Source organism: Oncorhynchus nerka, linkage group LG5, assembly GCF_034236695.1.
Source record: "Oncorhynchus nerka isolate Pitt River linkage group LG5, Oner_Uvic_2.0, whole genome shotgun sequence".
Taxonomy (NCBI): domain Eukaryota; kingdom Metazoa; phylum Chordata; class Actinopteri; order Salmoniformes; family Salmonidae; genus Oncorhynchus; species Oncorhynchus nerka.
In genome coordinates this window covers 62,666,357-62,685,302 of record NC_088400.1, presented here as the reverse complement: position 1 = coordinate 62,685,302, position 18,946 = coordinate 62,666,357, and the positions used below count along the sequence as shown (strand labels likewise).

Here is an 18,946-nt window from a genome sequence, read left to right as displayed (position 1 = left end):
TCTCATGGAGAGGAGTTTCTCACAGGCTCTATGAGTCAGAGAGCGGTGGGAAGAGAGAACAGGGAGAGAGAGAGTCAGAGAGTGGTGGGAAGAGAGAACAGGGAGAGAGAGAGTCAGAGAGAGAGAGAGAGAGTCAGAGAGAGAGCGAGAGTCAGAGAGAGAGCGAGAGAGTCAGAGAGCGGTGGGAAGAGAGAACAGGGAGAGAGAGAGTCAGAGAGCGGTGGGAAGAGAGAACAGGGAGAGAGAGAGTCAGAGAGCGGTGGGAAGAGAGAACAGGGAGAGAGAGAGTCAGAGAGCGGTGGGAAGAGAGAACGGGGAGAGAGAGAGTCAGAGAGCGGTGGGAAGAGAGAACAGGGAGAGAGAGAGTCAGAGAGCGGTGGGAAGAGAGAACAGGGAGAGAGAGAGTCAGAGAGAGAGAGAGAGTCAGAGAGAGAGCGAGAGTCAGAGAGAGAGAGAGAGAGAGAGTCAGAGAGCGGTGGGAAGAGAGAACAGGGCGAGAGAGAGTCAGAGAGCGGTGGGAAGAGAGAACAGGGAGAGAGAGAGTCAGAGAGCGGTGGGAAGAGAGAACAGGGAGAGAGAGAGTCAGAGAGCGGTGGGAAGAGAGAACAGGGAGAGAGAGAGAGTCAGAGAGCGGTGGGAAGAGAGAACAGGGAGAGAGAGAGTCAGAGAGCGGTGGGAAGAGAGAACAGGGAGAGAGAGAGTCAGAGAGCGGTGGGAAGAGAGAACAGGGAGAGAGAGAGTCAGAGAGCGGTGGGAAGAGAGAACAGGGAGAGAGAGAGTCAGAGAGAGAGAGAGAGAGTCAGAGAGAGAGCGAGAGTCAGAGAGAGAGCGAGAGAGTCAGAGAGCGGTGGGAAGAGAGAACAGGGAAAGAGAGAGTCAGAGAGCGGTGGGAAGAGAGAACAGGGAGAGAGAGAGTCAGAGAGTGGTGGGAAGAGAGAACAGGGAGAGAGAGAGTCAGAGAGAGAGAGAGAGTCAGAGAGAGAGCGAGAGTCAGAGAGAGAGCGAGAGAGTCAGAGAGCGGTGGGAAGAGAGAACAGGGAGAGAGAGAGTCAGAGAGCGGTGGGAAGAGAGAACAGGGAGAGAGAGAGTCAGAGAGCGGTGGGAAGAGAGAACAGGGAGAGAGAGAGTCAGAGAGCGGTGGGAAGAGAGAACAGGGAGAGAGAGTCAGAGAGCGGTGGGAAGAGAGAACAGGGAGAGAGAGAGTCAGAGAGCGGTGGGAAGAGAGAACAGGGAGAGAGAGAGTCAGAGAGCGGTGGGAAGAGAGAACAGGGAGAGAGAGAGTCAGAGAGCGGTGGGAAGAGAGAACAGGGAGAGAGAGAGTCAGAGAGCGGTGGGAAGAGAGAACAGGGAGAGAGAGAGTCAGCGAGAGAGAGAGAGAGTCAGAGAGAGAGCGAGAGTCAGAGAGAGAGCGAGAGAGTCAGAGAGCGGTGGGAAGAGAGAACAGGGAGAGAGAGAGTCAGAGAGCGGTGGGAAGAGAGAACAGGGAGAGAGAGAGTCAGAGAGCGGTGGGAAGAGAGAACAGGGAGAGAGAGAGTCAGAGAGCGGTGGGAAGAGAGAACAGGGAGAGAGAGAGTCAGAGAGCGGTGGGAAGAGAGAACAGGGAGAGAGAGTCAGAGAGAGAGAGAGAGCGAGAGTCAGAGAGAGAGCGAGAGTCAGAGAGAGAGCGAGAGAGTCAGAGAGTGGTGGGAAGAGAGAACAGGGAGAGAGAGAGTCAGAGAGAGAGAGTGTCTATATGTCCCTTTGGTCACCACTCATGAGTCATATATTGTATAGAGAGACTATGGCCATTGTGGTTTCAACACATAACCATGACAATGCTCTTAGATAACATCACATCATTTTAGCACCTACTGGGGGCTACTGACTAGTAACAGTTCAGGGTGATGGGGAGGATTTTAAACCCAGCTGATTTAACGGAAATACAGTCCTTAGTCTTTTGACCAACTGGGTTTAATGCCGGGTCATCTGCGTGCCACACAACTGTGTTCACCTGAGTTTGGTTCACCAAATGACCTCTGTTACATGCTCATATACTGCTAAACTGATCTAGAATCCAAATGGTACTGTGAGAATTCCAATTCAGTACTGATCTAGAATCCAAATGGTACTGTGAGAATTCCAATTCAGTACTGATCTAGAATCCAAATGTTACTGTGAGAATTCCAATTCAGTACTGATCTAGAATCCAAATGGTACTGTGAGAATTCCAATTCAGTACTGATCTAGAATCCAAATGGTACTGTGAGAATTCCAATTCAGTACTGATCTAGAATCCAAATGGTACTGTGAGAATTCCAATTCAGTACTGATCTAGAATCCAAATGGTACTGTGAGAATTCCAATTCAGTACTGATCTAGAATCCAAATGGTACTGTGAGAATTCCAATTCAGTACTGATCTAGAATCCAAATGGTACTGTGAGAATTCCAATTCAGTACTGAGCGTACTGCAATGTTCTGTAGTTTGTGTTAGTGCTTCAGCTACATTTGATACTGCTGCTGCTGCTCACATCAGAGAGAGATGGAGAGGGAGAGAGGGAGGGGAGAGGGGTGAGCAAGAGGGAGGGAGAGAGAGACAGAGGGAGGGAGGGGAGAAAGAGAGGAATGAGAGAGAGAGATGGACGAAAGATGGAGGGAAAAAGAGAAAGGAGAGAGAGACATCAAAGGAGAGGAAATGAAAGCTAAATGTACCATCAGCATAATTTCATACTTCAGTAGAAATGAGGCCAATGCGGTAAATGCTCTCTCCCTCTCCCTCCCTCCCTCCCTCCCTCCCTCCCTCTCTCTTTCTCCCTCCCTCCCTTGCTCTCTCATTCTCTCCCTCCCTTTCTCTCTCTCTCACCTCTCCCTGCTATTTTTAGCTCTCTGGTGGGGAATGACTATAGACTGCCACTGTAGGGGAAAACTGGGCCTGCAGAGATGCGTGTATTTGTGTCTGTCTGTCTGTCTGTCTGTCTGTCTGTCTGTCTGTCTGTCTGTCTGTGTGTTTTCACTTTAGGTGAAAATACGGCAGAGATTTTCTGTCTACCAACTAGGCCTAGTAAGTTGCTTGTATATCAGTCGGAATGAAGTGTCATTTCTCTTTGTAAATAACATTGCGTACGGGCGCCTCCCTGAGTGTATATGTGTTACTGCACCCTGCTGCTTGATACTGTATCAATTCGGTGTCCAGATGCGGATACATTGAAAGCAGCTCACACTCTGGGCACATAACGACGTCAAAGAGAAAATACTTACATGAATATCTGATGTTCGATAGTTCTACATAAAGCACCACAATCTAAATGTTTATGCAATTGTACAATACCGATTGGTTTTCGATTTGGAACAAGGGCCATCTTATTGAACTCCCGTAACCACTGATCTAGGATCTGTTCATCCTCCCCAATTCTAACCTTAACCATCGGTGGGAAAAACGCTAAACTGAACCTAGATAGACGTCTAAGTGCAACTTCATGCTTTATGCTCTGAATCAACCCATTTGTTATGAGAGCGCTAGCTGGCTGTCAGAAGTGACGGAGTAAGGGAGGGAGGGGAATAGGGTGGACAGACACCGCTAGCCAACAGAGGGGGTGGCGTTTGATTCGGTAAAAACCGAGATTGAACGAACGGACTGTGTAACCGACGAAACTGCCCCTTTAAATCAAGAATACAGCGCATTCGGAGGTGAGTTGGGAAATATCACTCTATTTTATCTGTTTATATCACCTCTTTACAGAACCGTGTACTTATTTGCGGTTTATGTGCTCTTGCCTTCCCGATTTTGGTCATGGAAAAGCAGCGTTTATGGGGAAGAGAGAGTCATGAATTCGGGTTTCCCAAGGCAGGGCGGAGAGAGAGGGTGGGGAGGAGAGAAACTGGGGGACAGGGTCTGTGGGAGAAACGTTATCAAAACGTCGGTAGCGCACGCTGTAGCTGACAGATCAGAGGGAAGCAGCGATGTCTAAACAGCTGGATGTTTTATTGAGGGAAGTGTCAAATTTTCATAATAGGCTATTTGCAAGACATGCATTATTTCCAACAGGCGAATAGCGCCCATAAGCATTCTAACGACATGTCAACAACCTATTCTCCGGCTGAGATTCGACTATGCAGTAGGCCTATTACCGTAGTAGGCCTATACGTGCGTGTGCGCGCGTGGCCGAGGAATAGGACACTGTTTCACCCGTCAAAATGCCCGCATTCTGTTTTAAATCGACAGAACAGGCTGACAGGCATGCAGGGACAACACACACACACACACACAGAGACCCATGTAGTCCATTGTTGGGAATTTACGCGTGTCGCGTCAGCTATAGGGTCCATATTGGATGCTCAGCCATTTCATTTGCCTACCAGTGGAATTGCCATGAACTGATAAATACCGTCAAATCAATACCGTGTATTGTCTAATCATGTTAGCCTACTAATGTGATGGTCTATACTAGCACACTGCACAAGACTCGACGATACTGTTTATAACTGGCTATTCTTTGGCCTATAGGCCTGGATATAATTCGGAGTGTCGAAACATAAATCATATAGGCAGTCAAACAATGCTTCAGGTCACTTACCCTTTGTCTGGGAATGAGAGAATATACCCTCGTTAGGAAAGTTTGAAACTAGTTGGAACATCAACAGGCGTATGAAATTAGCTCTGTGTTAACAGGCGGGCCATAAGGCCTAACGTTTCTGAAACGTTTTAACGGATATGACAGCATGTATGACCGTTTTCTTTGCATGCCTTACATTTTATCATGCACATTTACTGCCTTTAAACTGTCAAACTTTATATATAGTTAGTAGCTCATACATAATGTTCTCTCTCTCTCTCTCTCTCTCTCTCTCTCTCTCTCTCTCTCTCTCTCACACACACACACACACACACACACAGCCCTAATTAGAACCATTAATCTCAAGGTCCTCCACAGTAGAGTAATCACAGCAGGACTCCTGAGAGAGAGAGAGTGAGAGAGAGAGTGAGAAAGAGAGAGAGAGTGAGCGAGAAAGAGAGAGAAAGAGGGAGGGAGAGGCACATATTTTCTGGTGAATAGTTTGGTACGGTACTTTATTCTACAGCCCTGTGACAACATGAATGTATTGAAACTATGGGAACTTTCTAGCACATGACACACACAATCAAAGACAGTTAGAAATTACTATGTAGTTGAAACGTGTATATGACTGTAACATAATAGTCACCAAATGTTAAATCTACAGTACCTTCATCACTCCAGTATCCCTGCTCATTGTAAATATGGTATTGGAACTGACCCTGTATAAAGTATGTTTACTTACTTATTGTGTTCTCCATATTTCTTCTTATTTCTCATGTGTTTTTTTTTCTAATATTACATTGTTATTATTGATTATCGCATTGTTGGGTTTTGAGTCTGCAAGAAAGTTATTTCACTGTACTGTGCATGTGATATTAATAATGTGAAACTTCTACTCTGCAGGAGGTGAAGGTTTACAGCTGACCATCTGACCTGAGATCACAACCACTCCTGACCATCTGACCTGAGGTCACAACCACTCCTGACCATCTGACCTGAGGTCACAACCACTCCTGACCATCTGACCTGAGGTCACAACCACTCCTGACCATCTGACCTGAGGTCACAACCACTCCTGACCATCTGACCTGAGGTCACAACCACTCCTGACCATCTGACCTGAGGTCACAACCACTCCTGACCATCTGACCTGAGGTCACAACCACTCCTGACCATCTGACCTGAGATCACAACCACTCCTGACCATCTGACCTGAGGTCACAACCACTCCTGTCCATCTGACCTGAGGTCACAACCACTCCTGACCATCTGACCTGAGGTCACAACCACTCCTGTCCATCTGACCTGAGGTCACAACCACTCCTGTCCATCTGACCTGAGGTCACAACCACTCCTGACCATCTGACCTGAGGTCACAACCACTCCTGTCCATCTGACCTGAGATCACAACCACTCCTGTCCATCTGACCTGAGGTCACAACCACTCCTGTCCAGCTGAGTGACCCAACTCACCTCGTCAGTCCTTCCCCTGCACACACACCTGCCCTACCTGGTACACCTGTCTACCAACCCAACACACACCTGCCCTACCTGGTACACCTGGCTACCAACCCAACACACACCTGTCTGGCCCTTGGTGCAGACTGGCCCTCCGATCTGCACACCATCCGCCAGGTGTGTGTTTGTGTGTGTGTGTGTGTGTGTGTGTGTGTGTGTGTGTGTGTGTGTGTGTGTGTGTGTGTGTGTGTGTGTGTGTGTGTGTGTGTGTGTGTGTGTGATTTAGGACAGTAAATGTACATTCAAGCCTGAGGGGGGAAAAAACACGATGACTGTAGCAGAAAACCACATGAGGGCAGTATAAAGCTGCTTTTAAATGATTTCTTTCTCTCCCCCTTCTCTTCTCCCCTCCCCCTCTCCATAGTGGGGGTGTGTGTATTGATGGATCAGGATGTCAACCAATAACAACATCGCGCAGGCCAGGAAACTGGTGGAACAACTGAGGATCGAGGCAGGGATCGAACGTATTAAGGTGTGTGTCAACGCTAAGGTTTTTATTAGCATGTAAGGAGCAATCCACTGTAAGGATCAGTCCACTGTAACGAGCAACACACTGTAAGAAGCAATCCACTGTAAGGAGCAATCCACTGTAAGGATCAGTTCACTGTAAGGAGCAATCCACTGTAAGGAGCAATCAACTGTAAGAAGCAATCCACTGTAAGGAGCAATCAACTGTAAGAAGCAATCCACTGTAAGGATCAGCCACTGTAAGAAGCAATCCACTGTAAGGAGCAATCAACTGTAAGAAGCAATCCACTGTAAGGAGCAATCCACTGTAAGAAGCAATCCACTGTAAGGATCAGCCACTGTAAGAAGCAATCCACTGTAAGGAGCAATCCACTGTAAGAGCAATCCACTGTAAGGATCAGCCACTGTAAGATGCAATCCACTGTAAGGAGCAATCCACTGTAAGAGCAATCCACTGTAAGAAGCAATCCACTGTAAGGATCAGTCCACTGTAAGAAGCAATCAACTGTAAGATTCAATCCACTGTAAGGATCAGTCCACTGTAAGGATCAGTCCACTGTAAGGATCAATCCACTTTTAAGAAGCAAACCACTGTAAGAAGCAATCCACTGTAAGAAGCAATCCACTGTAAGGATCAGTCCACTGTAGGAAGCAATCCACTGTAAGAAGCAATCCATTGTAAGGTGATGTCCACTGTAAGAAGCAATCCATTGTAAGGTGATGTCCACTGTAAGAAGCAAACCACTGTAAGGTGATGTCCACTGTAAGAAGCAAACCACTGTAAGGTGATGTCCACTGTAAGAAGCTATTCACTGTAAGGAGCAATCCACTGTAAGAGCAATCCACTGTAAGGAGCAGTCCACTGTAAGGAGCAATCCACTGTAAGGATAAGTCCACTGTAAGGAGCAATCCACTGTAAGGAGCAGTCCACTGTAAGGATCAGTCCACTGTAAGGAGCAATCCACCGTAAAGGAGCAATCCACTGTAAGGAGCAATCCACTGTAAGGAGCAATCAACCGTAAGGAGCAATCCACTGTAAGGAGCAATCCACCGTAAGGAGCAATCCATCGTAAGGAGCAATCCACTGTAAGGAGCAGTCCACTGTAAGGAGCAGTCCACTGTAAGGAGCAATCCACTGTAAGGAGCAGTCCACTGTAAGGAGCAGTCCACTGTAAGGAGCAATCCACTGTAAGGAGCAATCCACTGTAAGGATCAGTCCACTGTAAGGATCAGTCCACTGTAAGGAGCAATCCACTGTAAGGATCAGTCCACTGTAAGGAGCAATCCACTGTAAGGATCAGTCCACTGTAAGGATCAGTCCACTGTAAGGATCAGTCCACTGTAAGGATCAGTCCACTGTAAGGATCAGTCCACTGTAAGGAGCAATCCACTGTAAGGATCAGTCCACTGTAAGGATCAGTCCACTGTAAGGATCAGTCCACTGTAAGGAGCAATCCACTGTAAGGATCAGTCCACTGTAAGGAGCAATCCACTGTAAGGATCAGTCCACTGTAAGGAGCAATCCACTGTAAGGAGCAGTCCACTGTAAGGAGCAATCCACTGTAAGGATCAGTCCACTGTAAGGATCAGTCCACTGTAAGGATCAGTCCACTGTAAGGATCAGTCCAATGTAAGGAGCAATCCACTGTAAGGAGCAATCCACTGTAAGGATCAGTCCACTGTTGCCAAAGCATCCCAATTTCCCTCTCCCTGCCTCCTTTCTCTCTCCACTCATCCTCTCACCCTATCCCCCTTCTCTCCCTCTACCCCCCCTCTCCCCCTCTCTCTCCCCAGGTGTCTAAGGCAGCGGCAGACCTGATGAGTTACTGTGAGCAGCACGCCCGTAACGACCCGCTCCTCGTTGGCATCCCAACGTCAGAAAACCCTTTCAAAGACAAGAAACCCTGCATCATCCTATAGCTGCACACTCATCTCTGCACATCAGACACACACACACCTCTGCCCACACACACACTCCCACTGGCTGACTCTGCAACAGCCAACAAGGCCCAGCTCTGTCAAGCTATACATACAACACATACACACACACACACACACACACACAGAGAGAAACGAAATAGCCACTCTGGAAAAGCGCCATACTCAATAGCCACAGCTAGGGGGCGGTGTCTGTGTTTACAGACCACATTGCCACGTTAGTGATATTAGCCCTGAGTTGTGTCTCTGTGGTGCTGAGGGTAAGCCTGCACTAACATGCAGCCCTAACTGATACTGGTTACTGACTCACCCACAGAGATAGTGACACTCAAGTGGAGATGACAGATTTACTTCAAAAAGGGATTAGGACAATAATCTTAATAGGAATCCACAGTCGCCTACATGAAGTTATAGGCTGATGTATAGCATGTATTTTAGTGAATCAAGGATTTATTGATTCATTGATTAATCGATTGATTGATAGCAGTATCTGTTGAGGTGGGGGTTTAGGTGTGACCAATCTGGTGTAAAACCTGGGTCGTTCGTGTGATACAAGCTGTGTTAGCCCTCTCAGCTAAAGCCTAGCCATTAGCCGTGGAAGTTAATATAAGTCTTCAGGTCTCAGGCATGGTTACCCATCACTAAAGCACCGTGGCTATACACGGTGTGTTTGTTAGCCATATAGTGGCTGACTTGCCACTGACTTGCTAAGTATCACAATGGGGATGGCCCCTTCCTGAAACCTTGGGTCAACGGTAATGTCAGTGTTTCCACAAGACATTGTGTTTTTGTGAACATAGCATTGTAAACACTGAGCAGGTTGGTACATGCTGCATATGTACCCACTGTGTTTAAACCCGGATCATCTGCAATGCCACAAGACTGTGTTAGCCCACTGAGCTAAAGCATAGGCCACATACACTCCCACTCTAGCGACGGTTATCGATCAACAGTGTTACTGCTTTGGTTTTGATTTCTTCGTCAGTGGGTTTTCTATCGGCCAAAACTCCAGCTGTGTCGACTTGTGGAGTAAGTTGCCCCTATATACTGATCTAAGATCAGTCTTGTGTTTTCCCTCTAATGGTAAAGGGTAGGATTTAGAGAGGGTAATCTGATGCTAGATCTGTCTAAAAGGCTGCGTTTACATAGGCATAGGATAGGATCTTTGTCCACTAATTGGTCTTTTGGCCAATCAGATCAGCTCTTTTTCCCAATAATTGGGCAAAAGATCAGAATTTAGCTGCCTGTGTAAACGCAGCCTAATGAAACTTCTATCTTGAGTACTGAGAGGCTAACTGTTCAAGTTTTTAACCCCAGAAGTATATATATATGTTTTTTAATTACTTATCGTTTCAATATTTTGTGAATTTATTGCCATACAGTTAGCAGATACTGTAGGTTTCCATTCACTCCTTAACTTACCCTTGAGGCAAAAGTTTACCTTAACCACAGATCTAGGATCATATTATCATCCCCAATCTTAACTTGAACCATAAGGGGAGTGTACAAATATCTGATCCTATATCAGTGGTTAGATACATCACTAGTTCTGACAATGAGAGCAAGCATCAATTCTTGGGCTTTGCTTATTGGCTCATCGTGTGTTCTATTGAGGAACAAGAGTGAATTACAAAGTGGTGTCCCGTGTCCCCACCTCCACAGTCCTATTCCTCTACTCCCAAACCAAACTTGATTGTAAAAAATGTAAAAGACACTAGAGAAAATACAAACAAAAGTGTATAAACTTTCTTTAAGTGCAGAAGTGATACGTTTTGAGAGTAGCTGTTTTGGGTTTGGTTTGAGTTTCTTTCTAAATGGAAGCAGGTCAGTCGAGTATTATTATCGAACTGTACAGTGTTTGTAAGATAAAACCTAGGCCAGAAATCAATCAAAGTGCATTAAACTTTTTCCACCCCAAAAAAAACAAAATGCGCTTTAATTGAATGTCAGCCTGTTGCAGAATCTTTTCTGTGGATGTTCAATTTTTGCGTAAATGTTTCCCTTCTGTCAGAATTTTGTCTGTTTCCTCATTCAGCTTGAGGCAGGTTCACACACACACACACACACCACACACACACACACAATCCCCTAGTGACCAAATGGGGTGTCCGTACTCATAGCATAGCTTCTTATACACAGGCACAGCACTGTGAGAAACAAACTTGAACCATTAAATCACTGTCTCTCTCTCACACGCACACAGACAGACACACACACAGTTTCCTAATGTCTTTTAAAAGTGATTATCTGAGGGAGAATATTGTTATTTCTTAATTCATTCATTCCACTGACGGTTATTTTGATTGATTGGTTGTTTGATTGATTGGTTGATTGATGGTTTGCCTTGTTGTGGTGTATTGTGTTGTATGCTGGTTAGGACCAGGAGTTTTACCTGGTCAAGTCACATGGTCAGGAACAACATTCTAGCCCTAGACTTAAGAATAGTTGAGAGTATTTGAGTGAACAGTCTTAAAAGAGGACACAAAGCTCTAGAATGGAAGTCTTGTGGTGCTCCCATTCCCACATCATTCACTATAGCTGATCTAGGTCAGTTTCAAGTTTTCTCCCCCTAAAGATTATGTCAGGATTTGGGGAATGGAATCTGATCATAGGTCTTACCCAGAGCAGAACGCTAGAACCCTAAAACAAAATTCTGCCCCTAGACACTGATCTCAGGTCAGTTTTACCTGGACTCATCATTGTGTTTTATTTATCTCCTGTGTATGCATATACAGTATGTATCTCTGGTAACACTTTGTTTTACAGTCTCCTTTAACTTGGTATTTGCTTATAAATAACATGGTAAAAACATGTGTTTCGTTGCAAGCGAGGACTATTTGGTCCCAGGTTGAAAGTCCCCATTGTTACCACAATGTGTTCCTTCCGGCTGGGACAGGACTGTAAAGTCAAGCGTTACCGTATGTTTTTGCCTTGATTAATTGTGAATGATCAGTTATAGATTATGAAGGAAATGTAATACCTATTTTTTTGTATCTGGTCGCTCTGATGTGCCATAACTCATGTTTTCTTGCACACTGTTCATATTTTACAGTTAAATACTTTACTGTTAAGAATTTACTGTTAAGACTTTACTGTTCATATTTTACAGTTAAATACTTTACTGTTAATATTTTTTTGTGGATATTGCTGTTAAAAAAAAGATGATATTGAAAAAGTAGACAACATGAATAAAATATAATAACGCCCGTGTTGTTCTGACCTGTCGCTCCTCTTCTTACACACACACACACACACACACACACACACACACACATCCATCCACACCTGAGAATTGTACAGGTCATTTTAAAGTGATGTTATATAAATATTCATACACATAGCTTATATATTATACAGCGCTAAGCTAATCCGCCTGACCCAAGTCATTTCACGTACCCCTGCTAAAATAGGAACCAGGTCACTCTCCCTGCAATAAAACTACCCCCCTAACACTATCCCCTCAGCTCTGTTGTCTTACCACCCCAGGAAACAAAGACAATCCATCGCAAGAACACATACACCCAGCCATAAAACTGACCATTCCTGTTCTCTTCTTTCACAACCCCCTCTGCTCTCCTGTATCAGATTTCCTGACACACAAATACTTTCTTGCATGAACACACACACCCATCTCAGTCCAGGTCAAAGGGAGCTCAGAGAACAAGACTCTGCTATGCACCAATGGGGCCCGCTCTGGCTAGAGCAAGGCCCGCCTCCAACTCTTTGTGACCAGTCAGAAGACCAAAACGACAAGACTCCACCTACTTTATTATATGTATAAAAATGAATGTAACCTTTGAATAAGGTCTCTTTTTCACCTGACTCCTCTTCGGGTTATATGAACTAGATCCGTGCACGATGTAGAACAAGATATCTTTGACCAATAAACAGCCTTTTTGATACACCTGATTCCACTCTGTCCAGCGTCGTTGTTTTGCATTCCCTCTCCAGTATGAAACACCAACAGTGACCATAGACGTTTCTCTAGCCTCAGATAGAATTACAGCTCATTGTCAATTAAATACCATTATGTTATATTTCTAAGACATGAATAATTCCTATCCTACTGTAGAAGCCCTGGATTTCCTGACATGACTTGTGGAGGGAAGGCTACAGGCTGTGCAAGTTGCACTCCCTCTTCCGGGCTGCACATCGAGAAATGCTACTAAAAAAAAGAAGCTAACCCCGACCACCGGCGTGCCAGAAGAGCTCTATCAAGCATACTAGCGGCCCTTTCCTGTATTGAAAACAAAAAGAAAGGCAAGTTGTGTGACTCAAAGCAGCCGAAGTTTCGGTTTTAAGAAAAGGAAAGCTTGAAATGTCTATGTTTTATACTGCGCGACCTGGATGTTGTGATTGATTATATAGTTGTTGTGAATGATTGAAGCCCAGCAGCCCACTGCATTAGAATAGTTATATTTCTAACGCGATCATCAGTTACAAACGGTAAGATCACCTACATCATAACAATCTAAAGAAAGCGCTTCAAAAGAAGTAATTCTAACAGATATTTGTGTGGTAGCATCTATGAAAATATGAGTTTGTCCACTCTACATTCCTTTCGCTCTTTCCTCGGTGTGTGTCTATACAGCGAGGTGAGGGTCATCAGTATGATGGGTTTCTGTTACTATTTATTGCTGGTCTTTCTACCTCAGGTCCTTAGTGACATAATGAGTGTTGTGAAGTCCAGTCTGTCAGTAGAACAGGAGAAGAAGTTGCTGTCTCTGTTCGGCCATGTCAGACTCCACCTGCTCTACAAAGGTTTGTCAGAACAATGGACTTCATTTTAATGGCATCTTTAAAAAAAACGTTTTTTTTAAGGAGATTCATTTTTTCAGGCCAGATACCAGCAATGCAGGCAGAACAAAGCAATTAGGTCAGTAAAATGTAATAAAGTACTTTTCTATTATATTTTGTTCTGCTCAAAGCCAGCGTCCACAGCTACATGCATTCAGCCTTCCACAACCGCTGTGATGGCCAGGGACCCACCGTACTTGTGGCCTACAACAAGGCTGGGTTTGTTTTCGGAGGTTACATCAGTAAGAACTACGCCCAGACTGGACAAGTGATCAACGATGATAAGGCCTTTCTCTACAGCATCACTGACCAGAGAGAAAAGCCACTGCGTGTGTCCAGTACCGATGGCCAGTATGGTTTCACAGATGGAAAGAATGGTCTTAATGTCGGTGCCTTGTGGTTTCTTAATAATAACACCTCTACAGTTCAAATTGTTGCAGGGAACAGCTACACCTTTGAAGGGGAAGAGATGCATGGCAATGACCTGCAGCTGACAGAGTGTGAGGTGTACAGAGTGGAAGGTGAGTGGTCATTTATAGCCACTACTCCCTAGGCACTACTGAAACATGTTGGATACATGTGACCAATATGGCAAAATATTAAAACCAGTCAGAAGGCAATGTGAATCTAATCAAATGTTATTTGTCACATGCGCCAAATACAGGTGTAGGTAGACCTTACCGTGAAATGCTTACTTACAAGCCCTTTAACCAACCGTGCAGTTCAAGAAAGAGTTAAGGAAATATTTATTAAATAAAGTTTTTTTTAAATGTAATAAAAAGCAACACATAATGTAATGAACACAGAGAGATGGTTTCAAGCGCAGGGCGCAGCAGGTGTTTATTGCAGAGGACCACAGGAGGAGGCAGGTAGCTGGGTCCAGGGGCAGGCAGAAGGTCATACACAGGGGGTCCAAAAAGGCAACAGTACAGGCAGGGAAAAGGCTAGTAACGTCATCCAGGAGATCAGGCAATAGGGAGATAACAGGAAATCCAATAGGCTAAAGTACAGGCAGGGAAGAGGCGTCATAGTGAGGCAGACAAAAACTATCATACACGGGAGGAGTAAATCACGGGGAAAACCAGAACTCTGAAGGACGTATGTCACGTGATAATGACATACAGGTGTGTGAACAGGTGATTAGAATTCAGGTGATTGGGATCTGGAGAGTGAGCTGCTTTCAGGGGATCTAGGTGTTTGCGGGTGTGAGCTGGAAAGTGAGCTGTGTTTAGGGTATCTACGTGTTTGAGGGTGTGAGTTGGAAGCAGACATTACACATAACAATAACACGGCTATATACAGGGGGGTACCTGTTCCCGAGTCAATGTTTGAGGGTACAGGTTAGTCGAAGTAATTTGTACATGTAGGTAGGGGTAAAGTGAATAGTGGCCATTTGATTAATTGTTCAGCAATCTTATGGCTTGGGGGTAGAAGCTGTTATAGAGCCTTTTGGACCTAGACTTGGCGCTCCGGTACCGCTTGCCATGCGGTGGCAGAGAGAACAGTCTATGACTAGGGTGACAGGCATCTTTGACAACAAAAAAATATCCTTCCTCTGACACCGCCTATTATATAGGTCCTGGATGTCAGGAAGCTTGGCCCCAGTGATTGTACTGGGCCGTTCGCACTACCCTCTGTCGTGCCTTACGGTCAGATGCCGAGCAGTTGCCATACCAGGCGGTGATGCAACCGGTCAGGATGCTCTCGATGGTGCAGCTGTATAACTTTTTGAGGATCTGGGGACCCATGCCAAATCTTTTCAGTCTCCTGAGGGGGAATAGGTTTTGTCGTGCCCTCTTCATGACTGTCTTGGTGTGTTTGGACCAGGATAGTTGTTGGTGATGTGGACACCAATGAACTTGAAACTCTCGACCGACTCCACTACAGCCCCATCGATGTTAATGGGGGCCTGTTCGGCCCTCCTTTTCCTGTAGTCCTCGATCATCTCCTTTGTCTTGCTCACATTGTGGGAGAGGTTGTTGAAGCAATGAGTGTATTGATTAAATCAGTTTTTTTTTTTTTTGGTCTCAATTTCTGGCAGACTGTGGAGGCCTTCTGAAGACTCCTTGGAGGGAAATTGACTGGGAAGGATATAGGTATCCTGTCTGTTAAATCTCAAAAGCAATACAAACATCATAATACTATGCAACTAGTGATGCATCTAGTACCACTTCTGCTGTTCCAATGAATATACTTAAATCAATCAATCCAGTCTGTCACCCATCGCTCTCTCTTCCTTTCTCCATCCATCTCTATCATTAACAGCACCAAGGAACGCCTGATGGACTATATTAAGAACTATAAGCCTGAGGTAAAGTCTGTGTTCCAGGCCAGAGTTCTGCTGGTGGGTCCGGTCGGGGCCGGCAAGTCCAGCTTCTTCAACTCCATCAACTCTGTCTTCAAAGGACATGTTACCGGGCAGGCTAACACCGGCAGCGCTGGCACCAGCCTCACCACACAGGTACTGTTTGTGTGCTCGCATGAGTGTGTGTGTGTGGTTGTGGCTTAAAGATGCAGACTGGGATCTTAAAGGACAATTCTGTCACTTTTCACCTCGTATTTATTATCTCCAGCACCATATCAGTGTCTACTTATGGGCAAATTGCATCTGTGATTTAAAAGGAAATGTCTTAAAAAATACTTCTCTGTGACACCACGGTAGGGTAGGATTAAAAGTCAAGAAAACTCTACTTTTCTAAACCTGCAGTGAGTTTCTAGCCAGAAGGAGGGTATTTTCTTGCTCCCCACAAATCTCATAGTTGTTTGAAAACCGCTGTTTACGTTTTATTGTATTTTTTTTGATGTCATCAGGTAGAACTTTATTTTTTTATTGAATTTTAAAACATACCATCTACCTGCAGTGAAGCCGCTCAACATTTACATTAAGTATAGTCATCTAGCAGAAACTCTCATCCAGAGCGACCCACAGGAGCAACCAGGTTCAATGGCACATCTACAGATCTCCCGAATCGGGGACCCGAACCATCGACCTCCCAGCCACTGGCCCAATCTCCCAACCGCCAGGCCACCAACCATCCAAGACCCCCCCCGTTTTGGCTCATGAGCACCACTTTCAAAACTGTCTGAAATTATACAAGACTTCTGGAACATCCCTATTGTATTGGACTTAACATTCCACATCTCTCTCTCTGTAGTTCCGTACCTACAGCATCAAGGCAGAGCAGGGTGGGAAGGCTCTCCCTCTGGTCTTGTGTGACACCATGGGTCTGGAGGAAGGACCCAGCGCAGGGCTGGATATAGACGACGTCAACGGTATCCTGAAGGGCCACGTACAGGACCGGTACCAGGTGTGTAAAACTGGCAAATGGTAGCAGTGGAGGCTGTTGGAGGAAGATAGAATGAATAGAAATGTATCAACAAGAGGATTTCATGTGTTTGATAGCAATCATTCCAGCCATTACAATGAGCCTGTCATCCGAGTTAAAGTAGAACCAGCCTCATGTTAGGGAAAGCATGTGGTTGATAGTACAGTAGCAGTATATTTATCTTGGGGGCTGATGTCCTGTTTCTCTCCCCCAGTTCAACCCGTCCATGTCTGTCCAGACGGATGGTGTTGGGTTCTGTAAGTCGCCCAGCCTGAAGGACACGATCCACTGTGTGGTCTACGTACTGGATGCCTGCAAGTTCACTCTGCTCTCTGCCAAGATGGTGGACAAGCTTGCCGCCATCCGCAAGGGGATCAACAAGCTGGGTAAGGAAGGAAGTGAGTGCGCGCGTGGGTTTACATGTCTGTGTATGTGTGTGTTCATGTGTGTTTTGTCACTAGGTGTTCCCCAGCTGGTCCTGCTTACCAAGGTGGATGAGGCCTGTCCTCTAGTGAGAGATGACCTGACCAACATCTACCTGAGCCACTACATAGAGAGGATGGTGAGTGCATGGCTGAGTCTGGAACCCTATTCTCACATAGTACACCATGTTTATTTAACTACAACCGTGTGTGTGTGTGTGTGTTTTCAGACCCGTGAGGTGAGTGTGTGTCTGGGTGTGTCCCAGTCCTGTGTCCTGCCAGTGAAGAACTACAGTCGTGAGTTTGAGCTGGACGTCCACACAGACATCCTCCTGCTCACTGCCGTGGTCCAGATGCTTCGCTACTCTAACGGCTACTTTGATGACATCTATCAGGCTGGGGACCAGAAGTCTGAGTGGCTAGGGTTGTAGGTGTGATACTGATCTGAAGTCAGTTTGGGATTTTACCTTCTAATAGTTAAGGATAGGATTCTGGGGAATACACTGATCCCAGATGTGTTTCAAAGGCAACTTTTAGTTATCGCTTTATAAACCTTTTTATCTTAATTCTCCGAGTCTATTCCATTCTGACTTTGCCCAGTTACAATTTAAACTGAGTATATCAAACATTAGGAACATCTTCCTAATATTGATGTTCTTTAGGTGGTGGACACACGGGAAATTGTTGAACTTGAAAAACCCAGCAGCGTTTCGGTTCTTGACACAAACCGGTGTGCCTGGCACCTACCCCGTTTAAAGGCACTTCAATCTTTTGTCTCTCCCATTCACCCTGTGAATGGCTCACACACACAATCCATGTCTCAAGGCTTAACAATCTTATTTAACCTGTCTCCTCCCCTTCATCTACACAGATTGAAGTGGATTTAATAAGCAACATCATTAAGGGATCATAGCTTTCACCTGGATTCACCTGGTCAGTCTGTCATGGGAAGAGGTGTTCTTAATGTTTTATCCACTCAGTGTATATTGTAATTAGATACAATATGTGTATGTAGTATTGTATGGTTGTCTGCAGAGTCTCTACTGCTATTGGTCAGATAAGACATACTGCTCATTGTACTTTGTTCACTACAGTATTTTCATTTTAACAAAACTAAATGCTGAATAAATATCTGTTGCATATCTAGGGCCTGACTCACTCAGACTTGCTCTACAGTTGTCCAAACTTTCATAAAGACAGAGAGAGACATCCAACAAGAGACATGTAGAGATGCAGTCCTGTACAAACAGCAAACAATTTTACAACAATCATTGAGTAAAAACAGAAGAGTGAATCATTTTAATGAAATATTAAAGGAGTATGGTAAAAACATGAATCCGTAACAACAATGTTGATCATGAAAGTAGTGTGATGGAAAATGTTATATTGTGCGAGACAGCCTTGAAAATTTTAATCTTGTCTTAGTGTCATAAATATTCCTTGGTTCCTACCTGTGCTTGGTAAAGATATGAGAGCGGGTGACATGAGCCCCTCCTCAGGAGCATCTGGCAGAACGCCCAGAATATGTTTTAGAAATTAAGATAGCCAGACACATGCCCGGAACCAACCTTATGAACCATGCCTATGTAATGTGTCTGTAACCAGTATATAAGAGAACTAACAGGACTGCCCTGGGGGAGCTCACTTCAGAACAGTACTTTATGCATCTAAGTTGGACTTTAACCTCCCCAGCTTGCTGTTCATTAACAATGATTCATTTAATATTGACTGAGTGTCCCTGTGTTGAATTTCCACAACAGTAGTATATTAGAAGCTGGGGAACAGGACAATAGATGGGGAGCCCCACCTCTGGTGGAGTACAACCTGGCAGAGAAGATAGACACAGACCAACAACATATAGATGAGGAGCCCCACCTCTGGTGGAGTACAACCTGGCAGAGAAGATAGACACAGACCAACAACATATAGATGAGGAGCCCCAC

General features: G+C 45.1%; 2 protein-coding genes across 3 annotated transcripts; both read left to right on the top strand.

The window, feature by feature from the left end:
- The first annotated feature begins 3,559 nt into the window (after nt 1-3,559).
- On the top strand, nt 3,560-9,604 carry LOC115129836 (guanine nucleotide-binding protein G(I)/G(S)/G(O) subunit gamma-7-like). Its single transcript, XM_065018860.1, has 4 exons — nt 3,560-3,665; nt 5,438-6,169; nt 6,417-6,524; nt 8,315-9,604. The coding sequence occupies exons 3-4, from the start codon at nt 6,444-6,446 to the stop codon at nt 8,438-8,440; spliced, it is 207 nt and encodes a 68-aa protein (XP_064874932.1). The 5' UTR covers nt 3,560-3,665; nt 5,438-6,169; nt 6,417-6,443; the 3' UTR covers nt 8,441-9,604.
- A 2,692-nt stretch (nt 9,605-12,296) lies between these two features.
- LOC115129819 (interferon-induced protein 44-like) lies at nt 12,297-18,149 on the top strand. Of its 2 annotated transcripts, none has more exons than XM_029660559.2 (9): nt 12,297-12,718; nt 13,114-13,219; nt 13,387-13,776; nt 15,297-15,351; nt 15,521-15,716; nt 16,411-16,563; nt 16,796-16,967; nt 17,043-17,143; nt 17,234-18,149. In XM_029660559.2, exons 2-9 carry the CDS (start codon nt 13,129-13,131, stop codon nt 17,432-17,434), a joined length of 1,359 nt encoding a protein of 452 aa, XP_029516419.1. In that variant the 5' UTR covers nt 12,297-12,718; nt 13,114-13,128; the 3' UTR covers nt 17,435-18,149. The 2 variants fall into 2 exon arrangements, with proteins under 2 accessions (XP_029516419.1, XP_029516418.1); XM_029660558.2 differs by lacking the exon at nt 12,297-12,718 and adding an exon at nt 12,725-12,904.
- The last annotated feature ends 797 nt before the right edge of the window (nt 18,150-18,946 follow it).